We start from the raw sequence: 23,000 nt of genomic DNA, 5'->3' as shown, positions 1-23,000 counted from the left end.
GCGTGTTGTAGCATGGTCCGGATTTCCTTCCCATTGAAGGCTGGTTGATACTCCATTGTACGCATATTCCACATTTTGTGTACCCATTCATTGGTCTGTGCACACTTGTGTTGCTTCTGCCTTTTGGCTGCTATGGGCGATGCTGCTGTGCACACGGCCGTACTGCCGCTCCCCCGTCAGTGCATTGCCCCCCTTATCTGCTGCCTATATTTAGGCTTGTCAGCGATCCCCCATACACATTGCATAGCCCCACCAGTAACACTAAGACCTAGAACATCACCACCAAACTGTATAAGCCATGGGCCATTCCACTTCCTTTTTCTTGTCCTTTTCTTAACTTTGCCTTTCTTTTCAAGTTTGGTTTTAATATGTGTCTAATAATGTTTAATAATATATACTCTGTCTAGTGCTCTGGTGTCTGTATATTTCTGTTGTTGGTTTCACTTGGATGGAACTCCAGTGGAACTCTTTGAACCATAAGAGGAATCATAGCGAAGAGTCAAGCAGCCCATGTTTATTGAATGCAAGCTATTAGGCTAGGTGTGTGAGACAGCGTGTGACGTGGGGTAGGAAGGTGGGGACGAGTGGAAAAGTAGGGGTCGATTCTCAACTTCAAGGAACTTTCAACTGGCAAATATTCATTTGTTTATCTTTTACTTTAAATAATGTAGAAATGTTATTGTCTGATCAATACAATGTGTCTGGGATGAATGTGCCTCTCACCAACACCCCCCACCCCCACCCCGACCACCACTCCACAGGGACATTTGGCAATGACTGGGGATACTTTTGGATCTCATGACTGGTGGGAGAGTGCTACTGGCATCTAGTGGGTAGAGGCCAGAGAGTCTGTCAAACATATGCAGAGCACAGGACAGCCCCCAAGTTATCTGAAATCTTGAAATCAAGCTAGCATTTTCTATCCTATGATTTTAATTTTTTGCTAATCCACAATATAGAATATCAAATGCTTGCATGGAATTTTAATACTAAGGAAAATTTCCTAGTAAAGATTTCATTTTAAAAACGTAACTTAGCATGTAACAAATTGGCAGTAAATACCTATTTTAAAAAGAGAAGAACATTAGCATGACTAATAAACTTTCTTTGGATTTGAAAGGCATTGTGTAATTGCCCCTGCATATTTCTGTCTTGATTGCTTTATTTAGACTAGTACTATGTTTAGGTCTTAGCTTCTATACACATATTTTATGAAGTAATGTTGGAGGCCCTGAAGAATGTTTTGCAGCATTGATTTAAAATATTCCATGGATAGCCCACTTGCATTGCAAATGACATTAAAAATATAAACAAAATCCATTCCCAATCTGCCTTTCCATAAAATGGGACTTCTTCCACGAAATGGAGCTTTAACCAACGGAAAGCGTTGAGAAAATCATTTGGAGATGCACTGGCGCCCTTCCAGGTGTCCTACGGGGCATGAAGATACCCAGGTGCTGCCCATAGGTCTAGACCAGTCTCTGAAAGGCCAAGGGAGGACAGCATGCAGTCATTGACCAGGAAGTCATGTGGGCTTGAGCCACCGGGGCACGCCTTTCACTGCTTGCCTGACTCTACAAGCCACACCTAGGCTTGTTCGAAGAATAATTGCAAAGCCTGTGGTGAGGTCAGTATGCTCTTATCACCAGTCCCCTGCCCTGTGTTCACGTTCAGGGCTCAGCATCGAAAATTGTATTCATGGTAAGAATCCTTAAATTCTTTCTTAATCGCCAAGGAGGGAATAAATGCTGGCTTCGTGTTCCAGTTATCTGGTTATCTGGTCATCTCCCAAAGGTTATCATGAGAGTGCCCATCTGCACATAGCCATGGGTTGATTCTCAGACATCTGAACCCATGTTTTTCTGTTCCAGGACGTGGGAAGAAGGCAAGGTGCTCATCTTTGATGACTCTTTTGAGCACGAGGTATGGCAGGACGCTGCGTCTTTCCGGCTGATATTCATCGTGGACGTGTGGCACCCAGAGCTGACCCCCCAGCAGAGACAGAGCCTTCCTGCGATTTAGTGTGTTGTACAGGCTTGGGACACACTGGAGAGAGGCTGCATTTCCGCTTCCATCTCCTTGGGTGTAGGGACACAGGTTCCAAGTCTGAGGCCCTTGATTCCTTTGACTTGCGGCCCGAAAAATTCCGAGGCTCCTCCTAGGATTAGAAGACACTAAAAGGAATATTTGCCTTGCTGCAGTTCATGTAGAAAGCACTCTGCTGTACTTCCTCCCATGACGGCACCCATCTGATGCCACATTTTCAGGTGAACACGGGATAGCTTCTACCTTGTCAGCCAAAGATGCTTTCTCCACTTAGAAGGGGCCTAAATCAGTGTACAATGAGAAGATATGTAGAAACTGTGAATGGATCGCTTTAGCTTGTAATCTTTCTATGCAATTATATTTTTCTAGGGTAGCTAGGCAATTTTGTCATCACGTACCACTACTTTCTTGTTGATTTTGATAATGAGCTGTGGAAATGCTGTTCAATGGTAACTTTCCCCGTGAACCCATACTTCCCTCTTTTAATTATTTTTAGTGAAAGACACTCATAAAAGAAGCAATTATATTTTCCTACTACAAAGGAGAAAGATGTACTTGTGCTGATGTCTGCGGACTGTACTGCTTCCTACCAACTGAGTCCATTTGCTATTTCAAATCGTCATCGAAAGACGGTGTCTTCATTTCTCTCCTCACCATGCAAATGGCAGAGACTCTGTCTTTCTGAGAGGAACTTTTCACACTGAAAGAAGACATGGAATTATTTTATATCGAGGTATGAAAGTGCCACATGAAAATTTTTTTAATGCCAAGAATTAGGACTTGAAAAAGTAACATTTCTCGGAGTAAAAACGTTCTCTCAGGATCAAATAGCGAGGTGGCTGCTAGGACATCGGGCTCCTTGGCCTCTTTGCTGTCTGAGAAAGGGCTGGAACCCAGAGTCTCCTTGCCTGTTGTAGATCCACGTGAGTGAGGAGGTCCTTAGGTGGGTCCCCACCACAATTCTGTAAAAATATGAAGGATGGCAGAGTGAAAGACCTCAAGAATGCCAGGATCTTTGTCCTGCATTTAGGATGTCCAGATCGCCTTCCTCTTTGACAGAGTTTGGAAGACTCTTGTGTTTCCCTGGCTTGAGGAACTTCTGCCATTTAAATATAGCTTTGAAGTAGCAATCGTTGTCCATAGTTTAGCTTTAATGTTACGCACAGCGTAGAAGTAACAGTTGAAAAATGGTTTTGCCTCCTTATTCCAAAGATGATCAAACTTAGAAGAGTATTAATGCATTAAATATTGCATGTTTCCAGTCCAAACTAGAAATGATAGCTATGTGAATGTAATGATATTCATGTACCTGAATTTTAAGCCAATATGAACAAAAATGCTGAAGAAATGACACAGCAGTTACCAAATCTCATTCACGGGTAGAAAAAAACACTTGTGCTTCCTTTCCATTTAAGGACAAAGAGGGATGCTTTATGTCTTTTAAAAAGAGTTCTTTAACGTTGAAATGGACCCTTTTGGCTTGACGTGAGCTTCCAGTGAGAAGGGTTTGCAAGATATTTTGTTCCCGTCTGTTTTGCCAAAACAATCCCACTGAAATAGATGAAGAAGCGCATGAGGAAACTATCGAAATTACCAAAGTCCAGAAGAAAAAGCAAACTCTTGAAAATAAAAAGGTGTTGTGTCCTTCAGTATTTATTGAACGGAAGAAATGACTGACAAAGGACAACACAATCCAATGCTCCTGTAAGAATATTCATGTCACTTACTGAATTTGGTTCTTACATGTATACTGCATACACATAAAGAAATTTAAAGTATGAGTTGTCAGTGTTAAACCATCATCTTACGTTCATTTAATGAAATCACGGACTAGAGTAAAAACTAGCTCTTGACTTAATACTTATAATATGGTATTTCAAATCAGGTCACTACAGTAGGTTCTAAATGTTGCCAATTGAAAACCCAGAGTTATCCTTACTGTTGTAAAGTGTTGGCAATAATTGACTCTGATACCGTTTTAAACACTTGGATCCCTCAACTATTTTATAAACACAAGTAATAAAATGGATTTTCTAATTCACTTTAATTCTTTATCTTTCTTCCCTCTGTCATGGAATATAAGGAAAGCATTTTGGTCACTGCATTGGTAGAATGATTTTCAGTGTTACTATTTTGTTATTTGAAATGTCTACATAAAATGAATTGGTTTTACTTGTACTGTGATACAGTTGGTTGAGAAATATTTTCAATTCTATTTAAATTTTATTTCAAGGGTGGAATACAAAAATTACTTCTTATTCCCCTCTACCAGTAGAAAAAAAAACCTAAAATACTAGATTCATTGAGAAAGAGATGTAATAAATGGTTATGATTAGTAATATCCACGGAGGGTGATTATGGCCAGCTGAATCACCTCCTGTCTTTGAATTTTTTAGTTAGTTCTCCCAAACACTTAAAACATAAAATCATATTTTTCTGCCCATTATCAACTCAAATATTTTTTATTTGACATTGAGCACCAACTGGTCATACTAATAAATGCCCATGTCATGCAGATGGCTGGGAGCATAAAATATATGTAAAAACATACAACTCATCTGGGGAAACATGGCCCAAGTAAGGATATCGTATCCTATTCACTTTCATTTCCTTTGACTGGATAGTTCGGGACTCCATTTCTAAGGAGAATAGACAAAGAAATAAAATGATCTTTGGCATTTTATCCCGCAATCCTAATCTCTTATGTTCAGTATTTGCATATTTAGCCATCTTTAAGGGTCTTCCTCCATGATTGATATGTACCCTCTCAGCAACAGCCAGGTCCCTTCTCCACACCTTGAACTGGTTGCAGGAGGATGGGGGGCGCTAAATGCTTCAGTAGCACTTTTCTTTGCTGTAGTGACCCGAGTGAGGCAATTTGAATGGATTCATTCATCACTGACATGTGTTTTCAATGAGACCCCCACCCCCTCCCCCGCAGATACATGTTGCCTGTGACAAGTCACATTATTAAGATGAAACAATCATATTTCAAGTTGTGTGCGTCTTCCTTTAAAGTCAGATCATGGTAATCAGCTGGTGGCCTGAAAAAAAGATGTGACGTCAAAATCACTCTTGCAGGATATCCAAATAAGCAAACTCTGCAAATAGCCGGACCTACAAGAACATGCCCTTAGGCTGAACAATTCGATGCTGGTGATGAGGTCAAAGAAAATAATTCAATAAGAATGGAAATCACTGGAGAGATTACTGTCTTGGGGCTTTGCACTTACATTGAGCTTGACAATTGTGTCTGCACAGCTTAATTCTGGTGTATCTACTTGGAAGTGCGCTTAATCTTAAATCACAAAAACTGGAAAGGGTATCTGCGGTGCCTCAGAAAAATCCTTGTCCTAATGGAGTGTGTGCATCAATTTAGTTTTTCCTTTTTCAATTCATTGAATACCGTAAATAAAGGAGAAGGGGAATACCGTAAATAAAGGGGAATACCGCCTTGCTTCACCTCCAATCCCCTCACTGAAAAACAACAAAGAAAAACGATCTCTCAAGTCTGTTCACTTTGGCTGCTCAGACCGATGGCTGGTGACAGTCATTACTAGGTGGCAGAGTGGAGGGCCTCATGTCAAGCGGAACGCACATGTCTGTGTGGGTCAGTTGCGCCTGTGCTTCCCGGGTGGCTGATACCACTGAAGGCTGGCGATCTGCGGGAGCGTCGGGTGAGCCGGGGTTCAGTCCAGAGCCAGGAGTGGCTGAGTGTTCTCGTTCTCTCCCTTCTCTTCATGTTTCAGGGTCCCAGCTTCTACCACAGACTGAGATCTAATAATAGGGGAAGGAGAAAGAAGCAGTTACAGACCATTCATGGTGGCAACAATTTTGGAACCTTGGAGGGCATTCAGATTTTAAGTTCCCCTTATTAATCCAAACACTCAGAGTAACAATATAATCCCCCTCTTTTTTTATATCTCTCTCTTGCTGGCTTTTTTGCGTTCTACACCACGTATTTATGGGGAGAGGCATCTTGAAAGCCTCTTTGCCAAGATCTTTTCTGGTGGTCAAAGCAACATGTGTGTTCTAGCCACAAGGCTGCCCCAGTGTCTAAACATTCTACGGATCTTGAGATGCATCAAGTCAAATGAATACCGGATTTTTTTAATGTTCCCAAATACTTTTTAGTATTTAGTATTCAAGGGTGGAATACAAAAATTACTTCTCTTATTCTCCTCTACCAGTAGAAAAGAAAAATTACAACGCTAGATTCATTGAGAAAGAGATGTAATAAATGGTTACGATTAGTAATAACATCCATGGAGGGTGATTACGGCTAGTTGAATCACCTCCTTTCTTTGAATTTTTTAGTTAATTCTCCCAAATACTTAAAACATAAAATCATATTTTTTCTGCCCATTATCAACTAAAATATTTTTTATTTGACATTGAGCACCAACTGGTCATACTAATAAATGCCCATGTTTCTCAAGATCATAGGAAACTATCATGCATGATGTTAAGACCACAGGTTTGGAATCGGATTGGTAAATGTAGACTCGGCCCTTGACTGGCTGAGGAGCCTTGGAGGGGTTCTTAAAACTCTCTGGACCTTTATTCTGTCATCTGTAACACAGAACTATTACCTACTTCCCACTGCTATTGATAAGGACTAAAGCTAATCATATTTGTAAAGCATTTGACGTGTAATTTCAATCAAAATTTTCAGAGCATTCTGTCACCATAGTGCAGTAATAGCAATCCGTAGTTTCTGATAAGCCCTCTCATATCAGATGATAACAGTTTCTATTTTGGGTTTACAATGTGAACTGAAGTTATTTTCCAGTATATAGAGAGGTTATAAGAGATGGGTGTGCAATATACGTTCAATAAATGTTCACATGCTAAAAAAGAAAAAATTTAAGGGGTGCCTGGGTGGCTCAGTCAGCTAAGTGTCTGACTTTGGTTCAGGTCATGATCTCACAGTTCACAAGTTCGAGCCCCGTGTCGGGCTGTGTGCTGACAGCTCAGAGCCTGGAGCCTGTTTCAGATTCTGTGTCTCCCTCTCTCTCTGCCATTCCCTCACTCTCTCTCTCTCCCCCCCCCAAAAAAAAATAAAGAAAAACATTACAAAAATATTTAAACATTAAAATGGTTGAACTTGATTGTCCAGACAAGCAAAATTTACATACGACACGCAATAAAATGTGAACTCAGAAGGCCTGAGTTGCCCAAACCTTCAGGACTATCCCTGGACTGGCTCTTCTGAACCCTTGGGGTATCCTGCCTGATAAAATGTCTCCGCATGCTTGAGACTGTGCACCATGCCATATAGTTGATGCTAAAAATGTGATTTCTTGTGAATGCCTTTTCTGTATGTCCGGGTTTGGAGTCACCCTGTATCAGTGTGACCTCTTGTGGGGTCAGGTAGGGAAGGAGGAATTGAAGACTGCAGGTCTGTGTGACTGACCCCTGTCAGCCAGTAGAAATCCTGGACACCAGGGGCGCCTGGGTGGCTCAGTTGCTTAGGCGTCCGACTCTTGGTCCCGGCTGGGGTCATGATCTCACAGGTTCGTGGATTGAGCCCCACATTGGGCTCCGTGCTGACGGTGCAGAGCCTGCTGGGGATTCTCTCCTTCTCTCTCTCAAAATAAATAGATTTAAAAAAATAAAGAGAAATCCTGGACACCACAGTGTGGGTGAGTTTCCCTGATTGGTCACACTTGGTGCATGTCGTCACATGTTGCTGGGAGAATGAAACTCTGGCAGGACAACCGGAAGCCAGCGACTGGTCCTGTGCACCTGGACCTCGCCCAATGCACCTTTCTCCCTTGCTGATTTTAATCTGTATTCTTTTGCTGTAACAAACCACAACTGAGTATAACAGCTTTTCTGGGACCTGTGTGTCCTGGAAACATATTAAACCCAGCGGTGGTCGAAATGACCCCCAGAATAATATATAATTACACTAACAACTTGTTTTGTGTGCACCTGGTATTGTTGGAAGTTCTTTAGATGTATTAGCTTACTTCATTTTCACACCCCTGAGGAGTGATGCTATTATCTCCATTTTATAGACGGGGGAGGGGGAGGGGCGGAAGTGGGGGGGCGGCGAGTAACATAGGAAAGGCAACACAAATAGAGGACAGGGTTGTCACCATCATGCCACTTCCGGGCATACCTAGGGCTGCAGAGCTGTTTATCTGAACTATTTAGTGTTCCTTAGTTTTACCTCACTGTAAAAATAACTCCCCCCCGCCCCCACCGGCCCCAGATTCTTACGTCCATTCAGGATATGCACGTACCGTAGAAAGTTTAAAGAAATCAAGAATCAAATTAGTACAATTGTCTCAAAACAATAGATTTGTACTCTGACTCTACTGTGACTCCAGGCACAGTCCCACTTTGGGTGCCAAGCCTCAGCTTTGAAAGTGAGATGGCTTCATGTGGTCCCGGGACAGGACGGAGGAAGCCCCCGCTTGCAGTGTGGCTCAGCTATTTGACACATTTGCTATGCATTTCCCTCTGCTTTCATGAGGGGTCCGGTGTGTGTGTATGTGTGTGTGTGTGTGTGTGTGTGTGTGTGTGTGGTGGGGGCAATAGATTTATAGGTTTATAGCAAAGCTGAGAGCCGAAGCATTGCCATAAGCAGGAAGAAAACACCTCCTGAAGTGTGGCCCCTCAGGCAGCTGCCTAACTACCTTGTCCTCAGGCCCTGGTGAGCGCGGAAGATGCTGCTGGCTGTCCCACTTCGGGGGCCTTGCACTGCGCTTCCCTACTTTCGAGCTGGTTGCTTCTCGTTTACAACATGGCAAGGGAGGTCACAAACACAGAGTGACAAGGCACCGCAGTGACCCCTCGAGATGAACCCAACAGGGAGTATTCAGTAAGGGGCCGTGCAGCCTCTTCTTGAATCAATCCAAATTGAGAACCCCAGTCCTCCATGCCGCTCTAGAGGGGCGACTCTCCCAGAAACTTCTTTACATTGAACTGAAACCTGTCTTTGCAGCTTCTAGATACCGTTTCTTGTTCTGTCTGCTAGAGCCACCCGTGTACATGTAATCCGCCTGGTCCACATAACCACCCCACCTTTTTAAGTTCATTTATTTATTTTGAGAGAGAGAGAGAGAGAGAGAGCGCGCACACACATGGGCTCAAGCAGCAGAGGGGCAGAGAGGCAGAGAGAGAATCCCAAGCAGGCTCTGCACCTCCAGCGCGGAGCTCCAGGTGGGGCTCAAACGCACAAACCATGAGATGGTGACCTGAGCTGACACCACGAGTCAGAGGCTCAACCAACTGAGCCACCTGGACGCCCTCACATGACCACCCTCTAAGTGTTTATCTAGTGCCCTTGTCGCCAGCTAGAACCCAAGATCTCACCATCACTGCCCACCTGCTTGCACTCACTTTTCCCCCATCTTTCCTTAAGCTCTCCTTTCCAGCTTACCTGGTTGGCAAATGAGACCCGACCCCGCCCCTCAGGTGATAGCGAGTGCCGGACAAGGCCATCCAGACCAGCTTGAGAGAAACCCCCTGACTCGCGCCTACACGGGACCATGGAGTGGCCTCTGGAACTACCAACGATTACCTTCACCCCATTATAACACTAAAATCTCTGCCCCACGGGGAACACAAGCCTCATTTACATAACACACAAAATATGTATAGGCACGTGTGCAACCCTATGCCCACCTGCACATATGGTGACAAGGAGCCTCTTTTTAAATATTTATCTTCACCCCAAATCAAAGGAACCTAACCACCCTTGCTCGGGAAGTCATGACTTTGGAAGTTATTCCCTGTGATCTCCTTATTTGTCGCAAATAGAATTTCTTTTGTGTGATGGTTCACCTGGTGTCGTTTCTCTCTGTGACTCACCAAGGAGCCACCTCCCGTTGGTCAGGTTACACCTTCAGCCCTCTCTTCCTGCCACCACCGAGGCTAACCAGATTCCTCTCGTGCCAAGGTTTCTAAAATTACTGCTGGGACGTTCTCCTGAATCTCTTCATCAACTGGTTGCCCGCAGGGTGTCACCCCAAAATAGAGTGAAATTATTGCTTCTTGGTTTTTTTTCTTTCTTTTTCTATGCTTCTGTTGAAGCATAGACAATGCACCTAAAATTGTATTAGCCTTTCTGGCACTCACTCAACACAGCTGAGGGAAAATTTAGCTATATTTGCATAGGCTGCTGGTAAACCATTCCTCTTCCATCTTGAAGGTGCATGGTTCAGTATCCAATTTCTTCTTCTGAAATTTGGCTCATATCTCTATCTCTGTCTTTTTGGATCTCGAAATTTGTTATCCATCCAAATTATTGTCTGTGATTTTAAAGAGAATTAGATTGGTTTCCAAACTTCCCCTCCCTATTTTGGGAGCCACTGTGGACAAAAATTCAGGGCGCCTGGGTGGCTCAGTCAAGCGTCTGACTTCGGCTCAGGTCATGATCTATCCATTCGTGGGTTCGAGTCCTGCATCAGGCTCTCTGCTGTCCGGGAGAAGCCTGCTTCGGATCCTCTGTACCCCTCTTTCTGCCCCTCCCTTGCTTGCGCGCTCTCTCAAAATAAATAAGTAAACTTAAAAAAAAGAAAAGAACAGATCCACAACATGTCAAATATTGAATTTTCAAACAAAAATCACTTATTTACACTCATAGTGAGAAATGTTTGAGGATGTCTCCTGAGCAAATGTTCAGGAACCTTAGTTTCCTTGTGGAAATATTGCTTCAGTTACCCCAAGCTAGACTCACACACAGATATGAGATTACTGTGATAGGCACCCAGAAGACAGGGTGTTCGAAGGAGGTGAGGCATTAGCTCTAGAAGGACAAGAAGGAAGGAAAAGGCTATTGTTCACACAGTGACATCATTCACAGTGCTCATTTGGGTGACTCTTCCTCCTTCCACTTGGGGTCAAATTTAGATCAGTGTGATTTCTTTCAATACCTGTACTGACAGCAGGGACACAATGCAGGCTTTTTTACCTCAGTCAATACACTGTGTGTCTTGGTAAAATTGATCAATTTGGAGGAGCCGAGCATGAGGAACGGAACTTAATGTTTTCTTTTTTATCTGCCTTTCCCCTGATTGAGACAATGACCATAGCTTTTTTACTCTCAGCATGACATCATCCCATGTGCCTGGTCGCACAATGGACATTCAATATAAGGAACACACTGCATTGTGAAGTAGTTGAAATTCACTGGGGAAACAGAAACCAAATGTTGCTTTTTTTTTTTACAAATCTGGTATAAATAAAGAACCCAAGAGAAACACCCTCCTTAAATGTTTCCCTCTGGACATTCAGCAGAGTCAAAGTACTCTCTAAGAAGACCGATCAAGTGCTCACTGATAAAAGTGTCTCCACCACGGGTAAACAGAGTGCTCAGAAATTGTGTATTTAGCGCATTAACCACTAAGGAGCCTCTCGCCTTGCGACTTCCTTGTCCAGATCACTCTCGGTGGTAATCTCCCCATTCAGTGGCTTTGCCTCCTCACAAGAAGCTTGACACTTTCACAGAAATAAACATTTCAGGCTTTTCTCTGGGGTCCGCTTTCCGACACTGAAGCCAGCTTGACCCCAAGGGCAGACAGGGGAGGGATTAAATGAGCTATTTCCGCCATGGTTATCTCAGTGGTGTAGCCAACTACCCTAACAAAGCCTTCATTCCAGCCTTGATAGCAACATTTTGTTTTCCCGCCATTATATTCATTCTCTCCCTCTCTCCCCCCCCTTCCCTCTCTCTTTTTACCCACTACCTTCCTTTTCACTTCTCTAGCGTTTGGAGGTTTCCCCACTCCATACCACCAAAGATCTTTAGCCATGGTTGAATTTTACTGATTACGAAAGCAATTAAATTCCAGAAAGAACAAGATAAAGGTGGGAAATGTTCACCATGAGCCAGTCCATTTTGCATTGACCAATAACCGGACTGAGACTTCTGCTCTCAGAAGTTTATTTCCAAAACTTTGTTTAGCTACTTTATCTTCAAAGTCATCACTACATAGCGTTCTTACTAATGAACTGCCATTGCCTGGCTTTGACTATGCAGACCCCAAGTGAGGAGGACACCGGAACTCTGCCCTTCAACCGTAGGCATTCACCAGGCATCACAGGAGGCCAGAGATAGAAGGAGGCTCAGAGGCAATTAAGTCAAACCCTCATTTAACTCAGGTCCTAACCATTTGTTTTCCAGCGACCAACCTCATCGCTCCATCAGGAAGTATTCCATTACCCTGGTTTTACTTCTTAAAGTCAAGGATGGGCTTGGTTTTGTGGAATAGCATGGAACTGCCTCATATTCTAATGAGCCTATGTAAGGACTTCTAAACAGAAAGAATATTTTTTTTAAATGTATCATTAAAGAATTCTTCTAAGTAATTCTATGAAGCCTCCTTTTCTCCCTGTAGTTTCAAGTATCAAGGACATTTTGCCAGGGAGCTCCAGCCTGGGCTTGAATAATGGCTTCACCACTGGCTTTCTGATCTTGGGCAAATTCCACCTCCTCGTATGTAAAATGATATCATGCGAGGTGGGAATAAAGAGGATTCGATGAACGAGACATATAACGTGTTCAGCTAAACATGCCCATTCATTTTTAGCACTTCTTATTCTACCCCTTTTGCAGATAAGAAAATTAAGGTCTGGGAACACTGAATTCTTTCATAAATGCAGCCACAAAGCATGGATTCAACTCAAAGTTCCAATTGCTTCATTGTAAAGTTTACCAGAGAGAATTGTGTATACTCATGCATTGTGAAGAACCAACATTTCAAAATTAAGAAAGACTAACATTTAAAAAATTCAAAATAGGTTATTGCTCATGAATGCTAACCTTACTGCCTTACCTTGTATTTTTAGAAGTAACACCAATTTCCATCTGATTAGCAATCATTTATGTAGCTTTCAGCGCAACATATTTATAGTTGTTTTCACTGGGAACAATTACTGTTTATTGAACCAAACAAATCACGAAGGATAAATCAATAAATCATTTTTTAAAAGATAAGCCTAAGTATTTCTCGCATAAAGCAGCAAACCTTTTCCCCATCAAAGTGAAGAGATAACAAATAAACCTCCCTCTACTCTGGCAATACAATTTGCCACAGTTTACTGAACTGGAAATAGAAAGAAACTGATCCAAGAAAAATATTCTATTACTTTTGAAGTGGACTGTTTTTAGAGTGAGCTAAACATTCAGCTTAGTTTTTGCCTTTTATGTACCATAACTCAATTTAAATGTATAATGTATTTCTATTTTGCTGTGATGGGCTTGGGCACTGACTACTGATCTTATAACAAGGAAGAAAGAGCCAAGAAAAACTACACACACCTTCAGAAAGGCTGGAGGCCGTTGCTTTTGTGAAATTAGGCTCACAAGTAAATAGGAGTAGAGCAACACTGTCCAATACAGAGCCCTAACCGCACGTGACTCTTGAGGACCTGAGATTGGGCCAGTCTGAATTGAGATCGGCTGGATTTTGAAGACAGTATTAGAAAAAGAATGTAAAGTATCTCAATACTTTTCAAAATTACATATTGAAATCATAATTTTTGTATATATTGGGTTAGATAAAAACATCACTAAAATTAATTGCACTTGTTTATTTTTGGAATGTGGCTACAAGACAACTTCAACAGTTTAACGTATGTGGCTCCCATTGTATTTCTGTTGGGCAACATTGGTCTAGCGCTTCATATACTCCATCATGCCTATGGCTGAGCCTAGAATAATACTCTAATCCTCATTGAAAAATCACAGCCATCTTAGGGGTGCCTGGGTGGCTCAGATTGTTAAGCGTCCAACTCTTGGTTTTAGCTCAGGTCATGATCTCATGGTTCGTGGGATTGGGCCCCATGCTGACAGCACGGAGCCTGCTTGGGATTCTCTCTCTCCCTCTCTCTCTCTGCCTCTCCCTGACTCATGGTCTCTCTCTCTCAAAATAAATAAATGAACCGTAAAAAGAAAAAAAAGGAAGAAAGAAAAAGAAATTTATAGCCACCTCAAAGGACTTCAGCAACATTACTGTCTGCCATTGCCAATATTCATTGTTCTAAGCTCATTCCACGCATTGATTGATTTAATCTTCCCTTTGACACACACAAGGTCCCATGTGACCTGAGAGCTGTTTACTGAGTACCACTGTTGTTGCTTGAATCCTAACTAGAAAGAAACTTCATTAGTTTAGACTCCATTAATTTGCTATCATTTAGAGGGAGGTTAACATATACCTTTATTTTGTCCCTAAATGAATAAATGATATTTAAAAAACTTTAGAAATTGTAACTACCTGACGAAAAAGAAATAAGTTCTTTCTGCACATATTGCAAAATTACTACTAACTTGGTTAATACTGACGTTATGACTACAGATGGTTTTTGCCGTTCCTTGTAAGGGGCCTGGGAGAAGTGAGCTGGAAGAAGAAGGGTAGGCTACGGATTAAGTCCTTCTTCTCATCACTGCCTCACTGACTCGTGGTGGGCGCTATGGAGTACCTCACTCAGCTTCTCTGGCCTCACGTTATTCACCTGTAAAATAATCATTTTGGATGGGGTGATATATTCAGCCCCAAGATTCCATGAACTCCACCAGACTGACTTACAATCACCATTTGTTCTGAAAAACCATTAAATCTTGAAAAGCACTTTTCACAGTTCTCCAATTCAGATGTAAAGCTAAATTGACTCACATAGTCTAAGTCCCTCTCTGCCTCATCATTGGTTTTTACCTCCTTCTAGAAAAGCATAAAAGTACTACAAATGACAACAGCTGGCCAGGTATGGAATGGCTTCCCTGAAGTTAGTATGTGACCAACACCTTTAGATCTTGAGAGTCAAAAAGAGTTATCTTTTGAAAATATTTTATACTTCTCTAAGTTTCTTCTTTTTAAAAAATTTTTCATCTTTATTTTTGAGAGAGAGAGAGAAAGAGGGAGAGCAAGCAAGCAAGCGGGGAGGTGCAGAGAGAGAAGGAAACACAGGATCCAAAGCAGGTTCCAGGCTCCGAGCTATCAGCACAGAGCCTGACGTGGGACTCGAACTCAGGATCCATGAGTTCATGACCTTGGGACTCGAACTCAGGATCCATGAGTTCATGACCTGAGCCGAAGTCAGATGCTCAACCCACTGAGCCACCCAGGAGCCCCTGTACTTCTGCAAGTTTCTAAATGTTGCATTCAGATATGCCAGGTGCTACATAATAACTATTTTCCTGTGTCATTGTTGATGTGTTTTAGTTTATTTAAAATGTCTTATCGCTGCACATGATCTGTGCTCAGAGAGTAGTTTCACGCTGCAGAGGAGGCCACTGCCCAGTCTGTAGCCACCAAGCTGTTCCAGCTTGCACAAAAAATCCCACTCGGCGTTTAGTAAACCTTGTTGGCCACGTCTGAAATCTGTCTGAGCAGGTTTTGAAGAAGTTTTCAACACATGCTTTATTTGGATATTTTTAGAATTACCACCTACAGGAGAGTCTCCCATCTCCACAGCTGGTTATAATTATTGTCACCACAGTCACCGTCATCGGCCGCCACTGCAACCATTGACCGAACGCTTCGTGCAGGCCAGGTTTGGCACTGAGTAGTGCCTGCATTATCTCTGTTTAATCCTTACAATAACCTTCCGAGGTGGGTATTATGAATCCCATCTTGCAGATCAAGAAACTGGGCCTCGGAGAAGTTGACTAATTTGCTCAAGATTTTCCTAGTTCGTTGTGCAACTAGAATCTGAACCCAAATATCACCAATCATCTGTTATTTATTTTTTTTAAAAATGTGATTTTTAGGCAAGCGAATGAAATCAGAAAAGAAAATAGAACTTCATTCAGGAAAGAAAGCGTTCTAAGAATTATAGGTTATGTGGTTATATCTTCATCGATAATGACCGGTGGAGTACTTAATCATCCTTCATAATTTTTCTAAATGCACAGCATTTGTGCAAATAGCTGGGAACGCCTATACAGATGTGCAGTTGGCCGATAGGGCAAGTCCAGTAGGGTGAAGCAAGGGAGCCGATTAGATTTCACTGAGAACAGAGCTCAGCCACCAAAAGACGAGCCAAGGAAGGGGTGTAGGGAGGAAGGGACAGGAGAAGGGAGCCAAGGAACCCCGCGCTGGAAACTGGCGGCTGCGAATGGACATCCGCTTAGTTTATTTACAAAGGGGCTTATCGCTCTTTAGGAGGCTATGCGTTCCTGTTAGAGTAACTCCAAGTTTCTCAGCTGTAAAATGAGATCGTATTACCGTTTTCTGCACAGCGCTGTGAGAGATAAGGGATATAATAAAGTGCTCAGAGCTCTTTCAAGGAGAGATGATGTAAATTGGAAGGGTTTATCTTTTCACTGACACTTCCCTGAGTATGATCTTCTGACTTGTCTGATGACAGAGAGAGCCCGAGTGGGCTTTGAAGAAAGCCAAAGACTGCAAATTTAGAAAATAGATATGGAGCAGACGATCTACGTGAAAAAAAGAATTTTAACTTTACCGAGCAATTTACTAAAGAATTCCTATAAGCAGAGCCACCCTGGGGCACCTACAAGGTCATAAGTAGTGTTGTTGGGCCCAAGTCCTGCATAGGAACCCCAAGCGTCAGAGTGAGGTCTAGAGATGTCTTAGGACCCAATCTATACCCGAACCAGTCAGCTGTTCTTACAGTCGTTCCAGATTCTGTGTGTGTAGGTTTACCAAATTTTGAGGAATGGCATGATTCAGGGGTTCTGAGATGGTCACGGGAGCATTACAAAAATATGTTCTTCACATGCAGATATTTCTGGAGAGGTTTTCTTCTGCTCCCAATCATAACTTAAAACAGCATCGCTGCAAATGGCTGCAGGTGCGTGCATCACCTGCTTTGGATGGAGTCACCTTGCATTAGAATTAGACTGGCACAAAGAGCTGCCAGTGTCAGAGCGTTCCTACTTGTTCCTAATTATTCTCCTCCCTCTGAAATTGGTGGTGCCCACCCTCAGAGGAGCTGCTTTGGTAGAACTAGGATATAATGTCCTGAAGCAGGTAGAGAAATGCCAAAAGCTGTCAAGAACTAAGACAATGAGGATGACTCATTCGCTCTGAGTTTGAAAAGGATGGCTAGCATTCTCGATAGAAACTACCTCTTCATAAAAGTCTATTTTTTGAGTCAGATGACAGTATGTTCACGGATCTAAATGACAGTATATTCATGGATCTCCTTTGATATTACTGTATGAGCCTGAATTCCCAAACGTCTATATCTTCCCCACTCACAGTGGGGTTTGGGGACAGCACAGTGCATGGCAAGCAGGAGGGAGTAAGTTGCTTTTCCACTGTATCTTAAAGACAGGGTAGAAATCGGGGCTTGCAGAAATGGGGACAGATATCCACGACAGCTGCAGCAGCTCGAGCAAAGGCAAATCCCGCCCCCCAAAAGGTGCTTGATAACCTTTGTGGAATGAATGAAGGAATGAACACACAAGTAACATGAGAACAGTCGTGATAAAGGAGACAGAGCATTTAACTTGGAAAGAAAAGAACTAGATTTAAAACACTTTTCCACCTACTAGCTCTGTAATCTGGCCTAAGTCATTTAATCTCTGCATACTTGAGTCACTTTATTTATAACGTGGGCAGAATAATCTATTCTGATCTATTTTTAAATCTATTTTTAAAAGGCATCTATTTTTAAAAATCTATATATTTTTTAAATCCCAAACACCTGAAAGGTTCGTTTTTCAAGAAGGCTCGGGACAAATCCAAAAACATCCGTATCCGCTCTGGCTTGTGGGAAAAATCCTACAGTTCAGGGCCTTGCCATTTAAAGCGTGGTCGTCAGACCAGCCCTATGGACACCACCTGAGAGATGGCTAGAAATGCAGAGTCTCAGGCTCACCCCAGACCTATGGAATCAGAAGCTGCATTTTAACAAGATCCTGCTGCTTTGTGCACAAGTTAAAATTTGAAAGCATTGCTCCAGGGGCATCTGGAGGTTCAGGTCATGATCTCGAGGTCCGTGGGTTCAAGACCCACATCGGGGTCTGTGCTGACAGCTCAGAGCCTGGAGCCCGCTTCAGATTCTGTGTCTCCCTCTCTCTCTGTCCCTCCCCCACTCAAGCTCTGTCTCTGTCTCTCTCTGTCTCTGTCTCTCTCTCTCTCAAAAATAAATAAACATTAATTTTATTTTTTAAGAAAGAAAGCATTGCTCCAAAGCCAACACTGCGGAAACCTGCTTCTGTCTATGTCAAGAAGAGCTGTAAGCATTTGTCAGGTGCGGCTCATTTCCAACCACATTCCTGATTCTGTTCCCTAGTTCACTCAATATCTTAAAGGTTTAAAAGACTTCATGAAGTGTCTTACGTATGAGAGAATAATAATGCTTAATAGAGAATAGCTTTCAGTTTAGGAATATCTGTCTTCGTCTCTGAAAAATGACTGGGGAGGGGGAGGACAGGAAAACATTTCAGAAATTCCAAGTTGGGGAACTGAGGCCATCCTGCTTTTCCACTTCACATTTTTCAGCGTCTATGTCATACGATACGTTCTTTCACAAGGTTCGAGCGCATGCTGTATGCTGAGAAAGAAAAAAATCTCTGGCTTCAAGGCACTTACATGAAAGAGAAGGAAGTTACTATCACAACCTCTGTCTGTCACCTCTGGAGCTGTTCATACATTGGAGAGGGGATGCCAAGACTCAGTAGTCAAGTTAGAATTATGCCTTCTCGAAGCTGGGGATCAGTCTAGGTGTTAGGCCACAGGACTGACCCAGAGATTCCTTGATTGCAGAGGTGGTGGGGGCTGACACAGACAAACAGAAGCAAATGGGAAACTCTGGAAGTTGAGAAGTGCTGGGAAGCAGGTGATGAAGAAGCCCCGGGGAAAGGAGACGTGCTGCTTAGTAAGAATGCTCCTCCAGCAACTTTGTGTATCTGTGGTGGGAACGAGCTATCCCGCCTCATTCTACCCTCCACGAGGGTAGAATACACAGTGGGTATCCTAAAGTATACCTGCGAGAAAGCAGTGTTCCCTTCCTAGAACCAACCCACGGACACCTTCCCTGTTCCTCCATTTGCAACACTGCAATTCATTCAATTCATTTTTCTTTTCTTTTTTAATTTTGTTTTGATGTTTTTATTTATTTTTGAGACAGAGCATGAGCAGGGGAGGGGCAGACACGGAATCTGAAGCAGGCTCCAGGCTCTGAGCTGTCAGCACAGACCCCGATGCGGGGCTCAAACTCACAGAGTGTGAGATCATGACCTGAGCCGAAGTCGGACGCTTAACCGACTGAGCCACCCGGGCGCCCCTCAATTCATTTTTCAACTTGGACGATGCTTATGTCTGTCTATAGTTCAAGCCACATAAAGGGTTACTGTGCTTTCACTTGGATTATTGCTTTACTTTGGTTCAAATGAAAGGTCCTGACTGACTTTCAAAATAACACAAAAGTCAGATTTTACAATAACGCATCCAGATCAATAGGCGGAACTATGATTTTAGTCAAACATCAAAGACTCACCAGAAGTATAACCGCCTGAGGTAGGTGAATTCTTACGAAAATATTTCCATTAATTTTGAGCCCTGTTCTTTCATTCATTCTTCATTCAGGGAGTATGCGCTGGACATTTATCTTTGGCTTGCCTCTGAGCGAGGCCCTGAGAACGTAAACCGCAAGCATGCTACCTGCCCCACTGAGTACCCCTTTGCAAAGCTACACCACCACCTGCAGTCTCGTTCCTGTTCCTTCTGGCATTCTCCGAGGCGTTGTGCCACCATTCATCCTCTTTCTTTTATGTCCAATGACAGGGCAAGGGCTCAGGGCGATGACTCCTGAGCATTTTGGTCAGTGACTGGATGTCTTTGTCTCCTTACAGCCGTCTCCGGCCGACACCCTTACCTCCTTGTGCACGAGGCCCCTCTCAGCTCCATTTCCCTCCCTACAGACTGAGATTACATGGTTAAGCCCTTAATCTTTCTCTTGGCCATACCCTGAACTACCTAATAAAATCCAACAAATCCCAACTTTAGTTGGGCCCAGCAATATGGCTCGTCCGGGTCAGCCTGGTAGCTAATGAGAAATGCAGCTCACGCTACCCGGTAGCATGGAGGTCACTGTATACTCCTTAGCACCTCTCCTACCTCTCCTCTCAATACTGTCTTACACCTGCTATGTTTCCCCCCAAAGCAATTTCAAACCCTCCCCAACTTTCCACAAATTTTAATCCACACACCTCCGTGTCACCTTATCCAAACCACCCCCTGCACACCACTTTGATCTCACTGGTAGGACTTGCCTACTCCCTGGGGAAAATGGTAGCCAACAGACCCATGAGAGCCGAGCCCCCCTAGCTCCAGGCCACCACAACCACATTCAGTTGTCTGGTTACTGCTGAGGGAGCTTCCTCAGCAAGTCAGAAACCTCCTCCACTCAGGTGCTGGGTCCTAACCCGTCACACCTGCTTGGTTAGGTTACTAATTAGGTTACTATTTATTCCCATTTCTATGTCTTCAAATTCGCCCTCTTTACTGATTTCTGTGCTATTAGTCTTGAAAGATCCCCCTCTCCTCATTTTCCAATAAAAGAGGAAGACGATGAAGAAAAGGATAAAGAGCAGAGGAAGACAACGATGAAGAAAAGCAAAATAAGGGGCGCCTGGGTGGCGCAGTCGGTTAAGCGTCCGACTTCAGCCAGGTCACGATCTCGCGGTCCGTGAGTTCGAGCCCCGCGTCAGGCTCTGGGCTGACGGCTCGGAGCCTGGAGCCTGTTTCCAATTCTGTGTCTCCCTCTCTCTCTGCCCCTCCCCCGTTCATGCTCTGTCTCTCTCTGTCCCAAAAATAAATTAAAAACGTTGAAAAAAAAATATTAAAAAAAAAAAAAAAAAGAAAAGCAAAATAAAACAAAATCTACAGTAAAAACACATACGTCTCCAGATACAAAGATCTCCTCCACCTTCACAGACAAACCCTCCATGATGATTGTTTCTATTCCCTGTCTCTGAGCCTCACCTCCCATCTGCATCTGAGCTGCAACGTCACCTTCACGCTTGCGAAGGCTACCGATGGCCTTCAAGTCATGAGGCCCAGCGGACACCTTTCAGTCTTCATCTTGCTTGGTCACTGGCAGCAGTCAATTGAGCTGACCTCCACAGTCCTTGAGACTTCACTCTGTCCCCTTGGCTTCAGGGACACCATGCATCTGGTTTACCTCCTACCACTTTGGATGCTCACTCTGGAGTTCTCCATTCCCCTGGCATGCATTCCTTTCTTTATGCCTTTGAGTCCCTAATTTACGTTCATTCCAGAATCCTTTTCTGAGCTTTAGAACCATATGCACAACTGCCTACGTGACCCACTGCAACCGGGTGTCACATAACTCTTCACACCAACCATACCCACACCTGAACTCATAACCTTCTCCCCCAGAGAAGGGAGGTGCTCTCCCCAGCCCCTCCTCCAGAGTTGCCCATCTTGGCAGATGGAATTGCTCTCCATCGAGGTTCACGTGCCAGGGACCTCCAGTCATTCCTGAAAACTCTTTTATTTATTTCGCATAACCACTTGATTGTCAGGCCTTATTCTACCCTCCAAATGTTTTTGAGTCTGTCTTCTTCCCTCTGTCCCTGTCCCACCACTGTAGTCCAAGTGTCCATTATCTCTTACCTACGCTGTCTCAGGAGCCCCAGATGGTCTTCTCACTCTTACTTTCTCCCACTTCAGTTCAATCTTCTCACAACAGAGTGAGATTTTTAATAAGCTCAACCTATTCATATCTCTTCTCTGCTTAAAATCTTTCTATACCTCTCCACTGCTCATAAGTCCAATATCCTTTTTAAGACCTATGCGGCCCTACACAGCAGGCCTTGCACACATCCCCGGCCATCCTTCTTCTTACTTTCTGCTCTCCAACCATGATGTTTTGGTTTATTTTTTAAATTCTGTATTTCATTGAGTCTGAGAGGTCATTAATAGAACATGTCCTGATTTCTAGAATTAAAAAAAAAAGTTTATTTATTTTGAGAGAGAGACAGAGAGACAGAGAGACAGAGAGACAGAGAGGGGAGGGGCAGAGAGAGAGAGGGAGAGAGAATCCCAAGCAGGCTCCACACTGTCAGCGCAGAGCCCAGTGCAGGGCTCAATCTCACAACTGTGAGATCATGACCTGAGCCGATATCAAGAGTCAGGTGCGTAACCAACTGAGCTACCCAGGTACCGATGGGAATTTTTAATGTTAAAAAAAAAAGAATCTTATTTACAATTGTTAAAAAACAGTCGTTCCTGCAGCTGGCCCTGCCCCTTCTAAACAGGGAGGTTTTTGCTACCACATCACTCTTTCTTTTGCCAGGAAACTCTTTCTCGCATCTTTCAACTCTCAGCTTATGTGTTACCTCCTCAGGGAAGCCCTTTCTGACCCCCACTATGGTCCCACCACAGGTTGGGACCCCGTTATGCACCCTCATGCTACACTCTAGTTTTTCAAAACACTTGTCATGGTGTTAATGAAACAGCCTTTTGTATAGTAATGTGTTTAAAGTCTGTCCCCCCCTTACGGATTATGGACTCAGACCAGGAGATAACCATGCTATCGACAGCAGCTAACATTTATCCTTGCTTCAGGTAATCGTCACAGCACAATAATAAGGCACTTCTATTACTACCCCTCTTAGAGACAGGAAAACAAGGCCATAGAGAGATACTCCTCAGGCCACATGACTACTAATTTGAACTCCCAGAATCTGATTTCAGATTCTGGTCTTTTAACCACTTTTATCCTATACTATATCTTGATGCCTAGTAGGTACTCGGTAAATATTTGTTGAATGAATAAAAAAGTCTTCAAAAAGACAAGAAGTATTGTAAGTATTAATTACTAATGGAAATCTAGAAATTAGGAGAAATAATAAGACTAAGGAGGCAGTTATTGATAAACTCAGAAACCATTTCAAATTCTAATCAAACATTGATCGCAAAGACGATGGCATCGTCTTATTCTATCCAGATGGTTGGCAACAATTTCCTCACCACTCTACAAAGTACCCTATTCTTAAC

General features: G+C 43.2%; 2 protein-coding genes across 10 annotated transcripts in view; one reads left to right on the top strand and one right to left on the bottom strand.

Moving 5' to 3' along the window:
- The window catches only part of ASPH (aspartate beta-hydroxylase), a 226,948-nt gene extending 222,861 nt beyond the window's left edge, over positions 1–4,087 (top strand). For all 9 annotated transcript variants that reach the window (XM_058699669.1, XM_058699672.1, XM_058699666.1 and 6 more), the window contains one exon: positions 1,872–4,087. In XM_058699669.1, the coding sequence (XP_058555652.1) occupies positions 1,872–2,022 (151 nt within the window). In that variant the 3' untranslated portion in view covers positions 2,023–4,087. The remainder of the gene's footprint in view (positions 1–1,871) is intronic.
- CLVS1 (clavesin 1) overlaps positions 3,682–23,000 on the bottom strand; it is a 173,685-nt gene continuing 154,366 nt past the window's right edge. Inside the window, exon 6 of the mRNA XM_058699678.1 lies at positions 3,682–5,823. Within this exon, the coding sequence (XP_058555661.1) occupies positions 5,736–5,823 (88 nt within the window). The 3' untranslated portion in view covers positions 3,682–5,735. The remainder of the gene's footprint in view (positions 5,824–23,000) is intronic.

Source organism: Neofelis nebulosa, chromosome 14 (assembly GCF_028018385.1).
Source record: "Neofelis nebulosa isolate mNeoNeb1 chromosome 14, mNeoNeb1.pri, whole genome shotgun sequence".
NCBI classification, from domain to species: domain Eukaryota; kingdom Metazoa; phylum Chordata; class Mammalia; order Carnivora; family Felidae; genus Neofelis; species Neofelis nebulosa.
The sequence above is the reverse complement of the archived record's forward strand: the minus strand, read 5'-3'. Positions and strand labels throughout refer to the sequence as shown.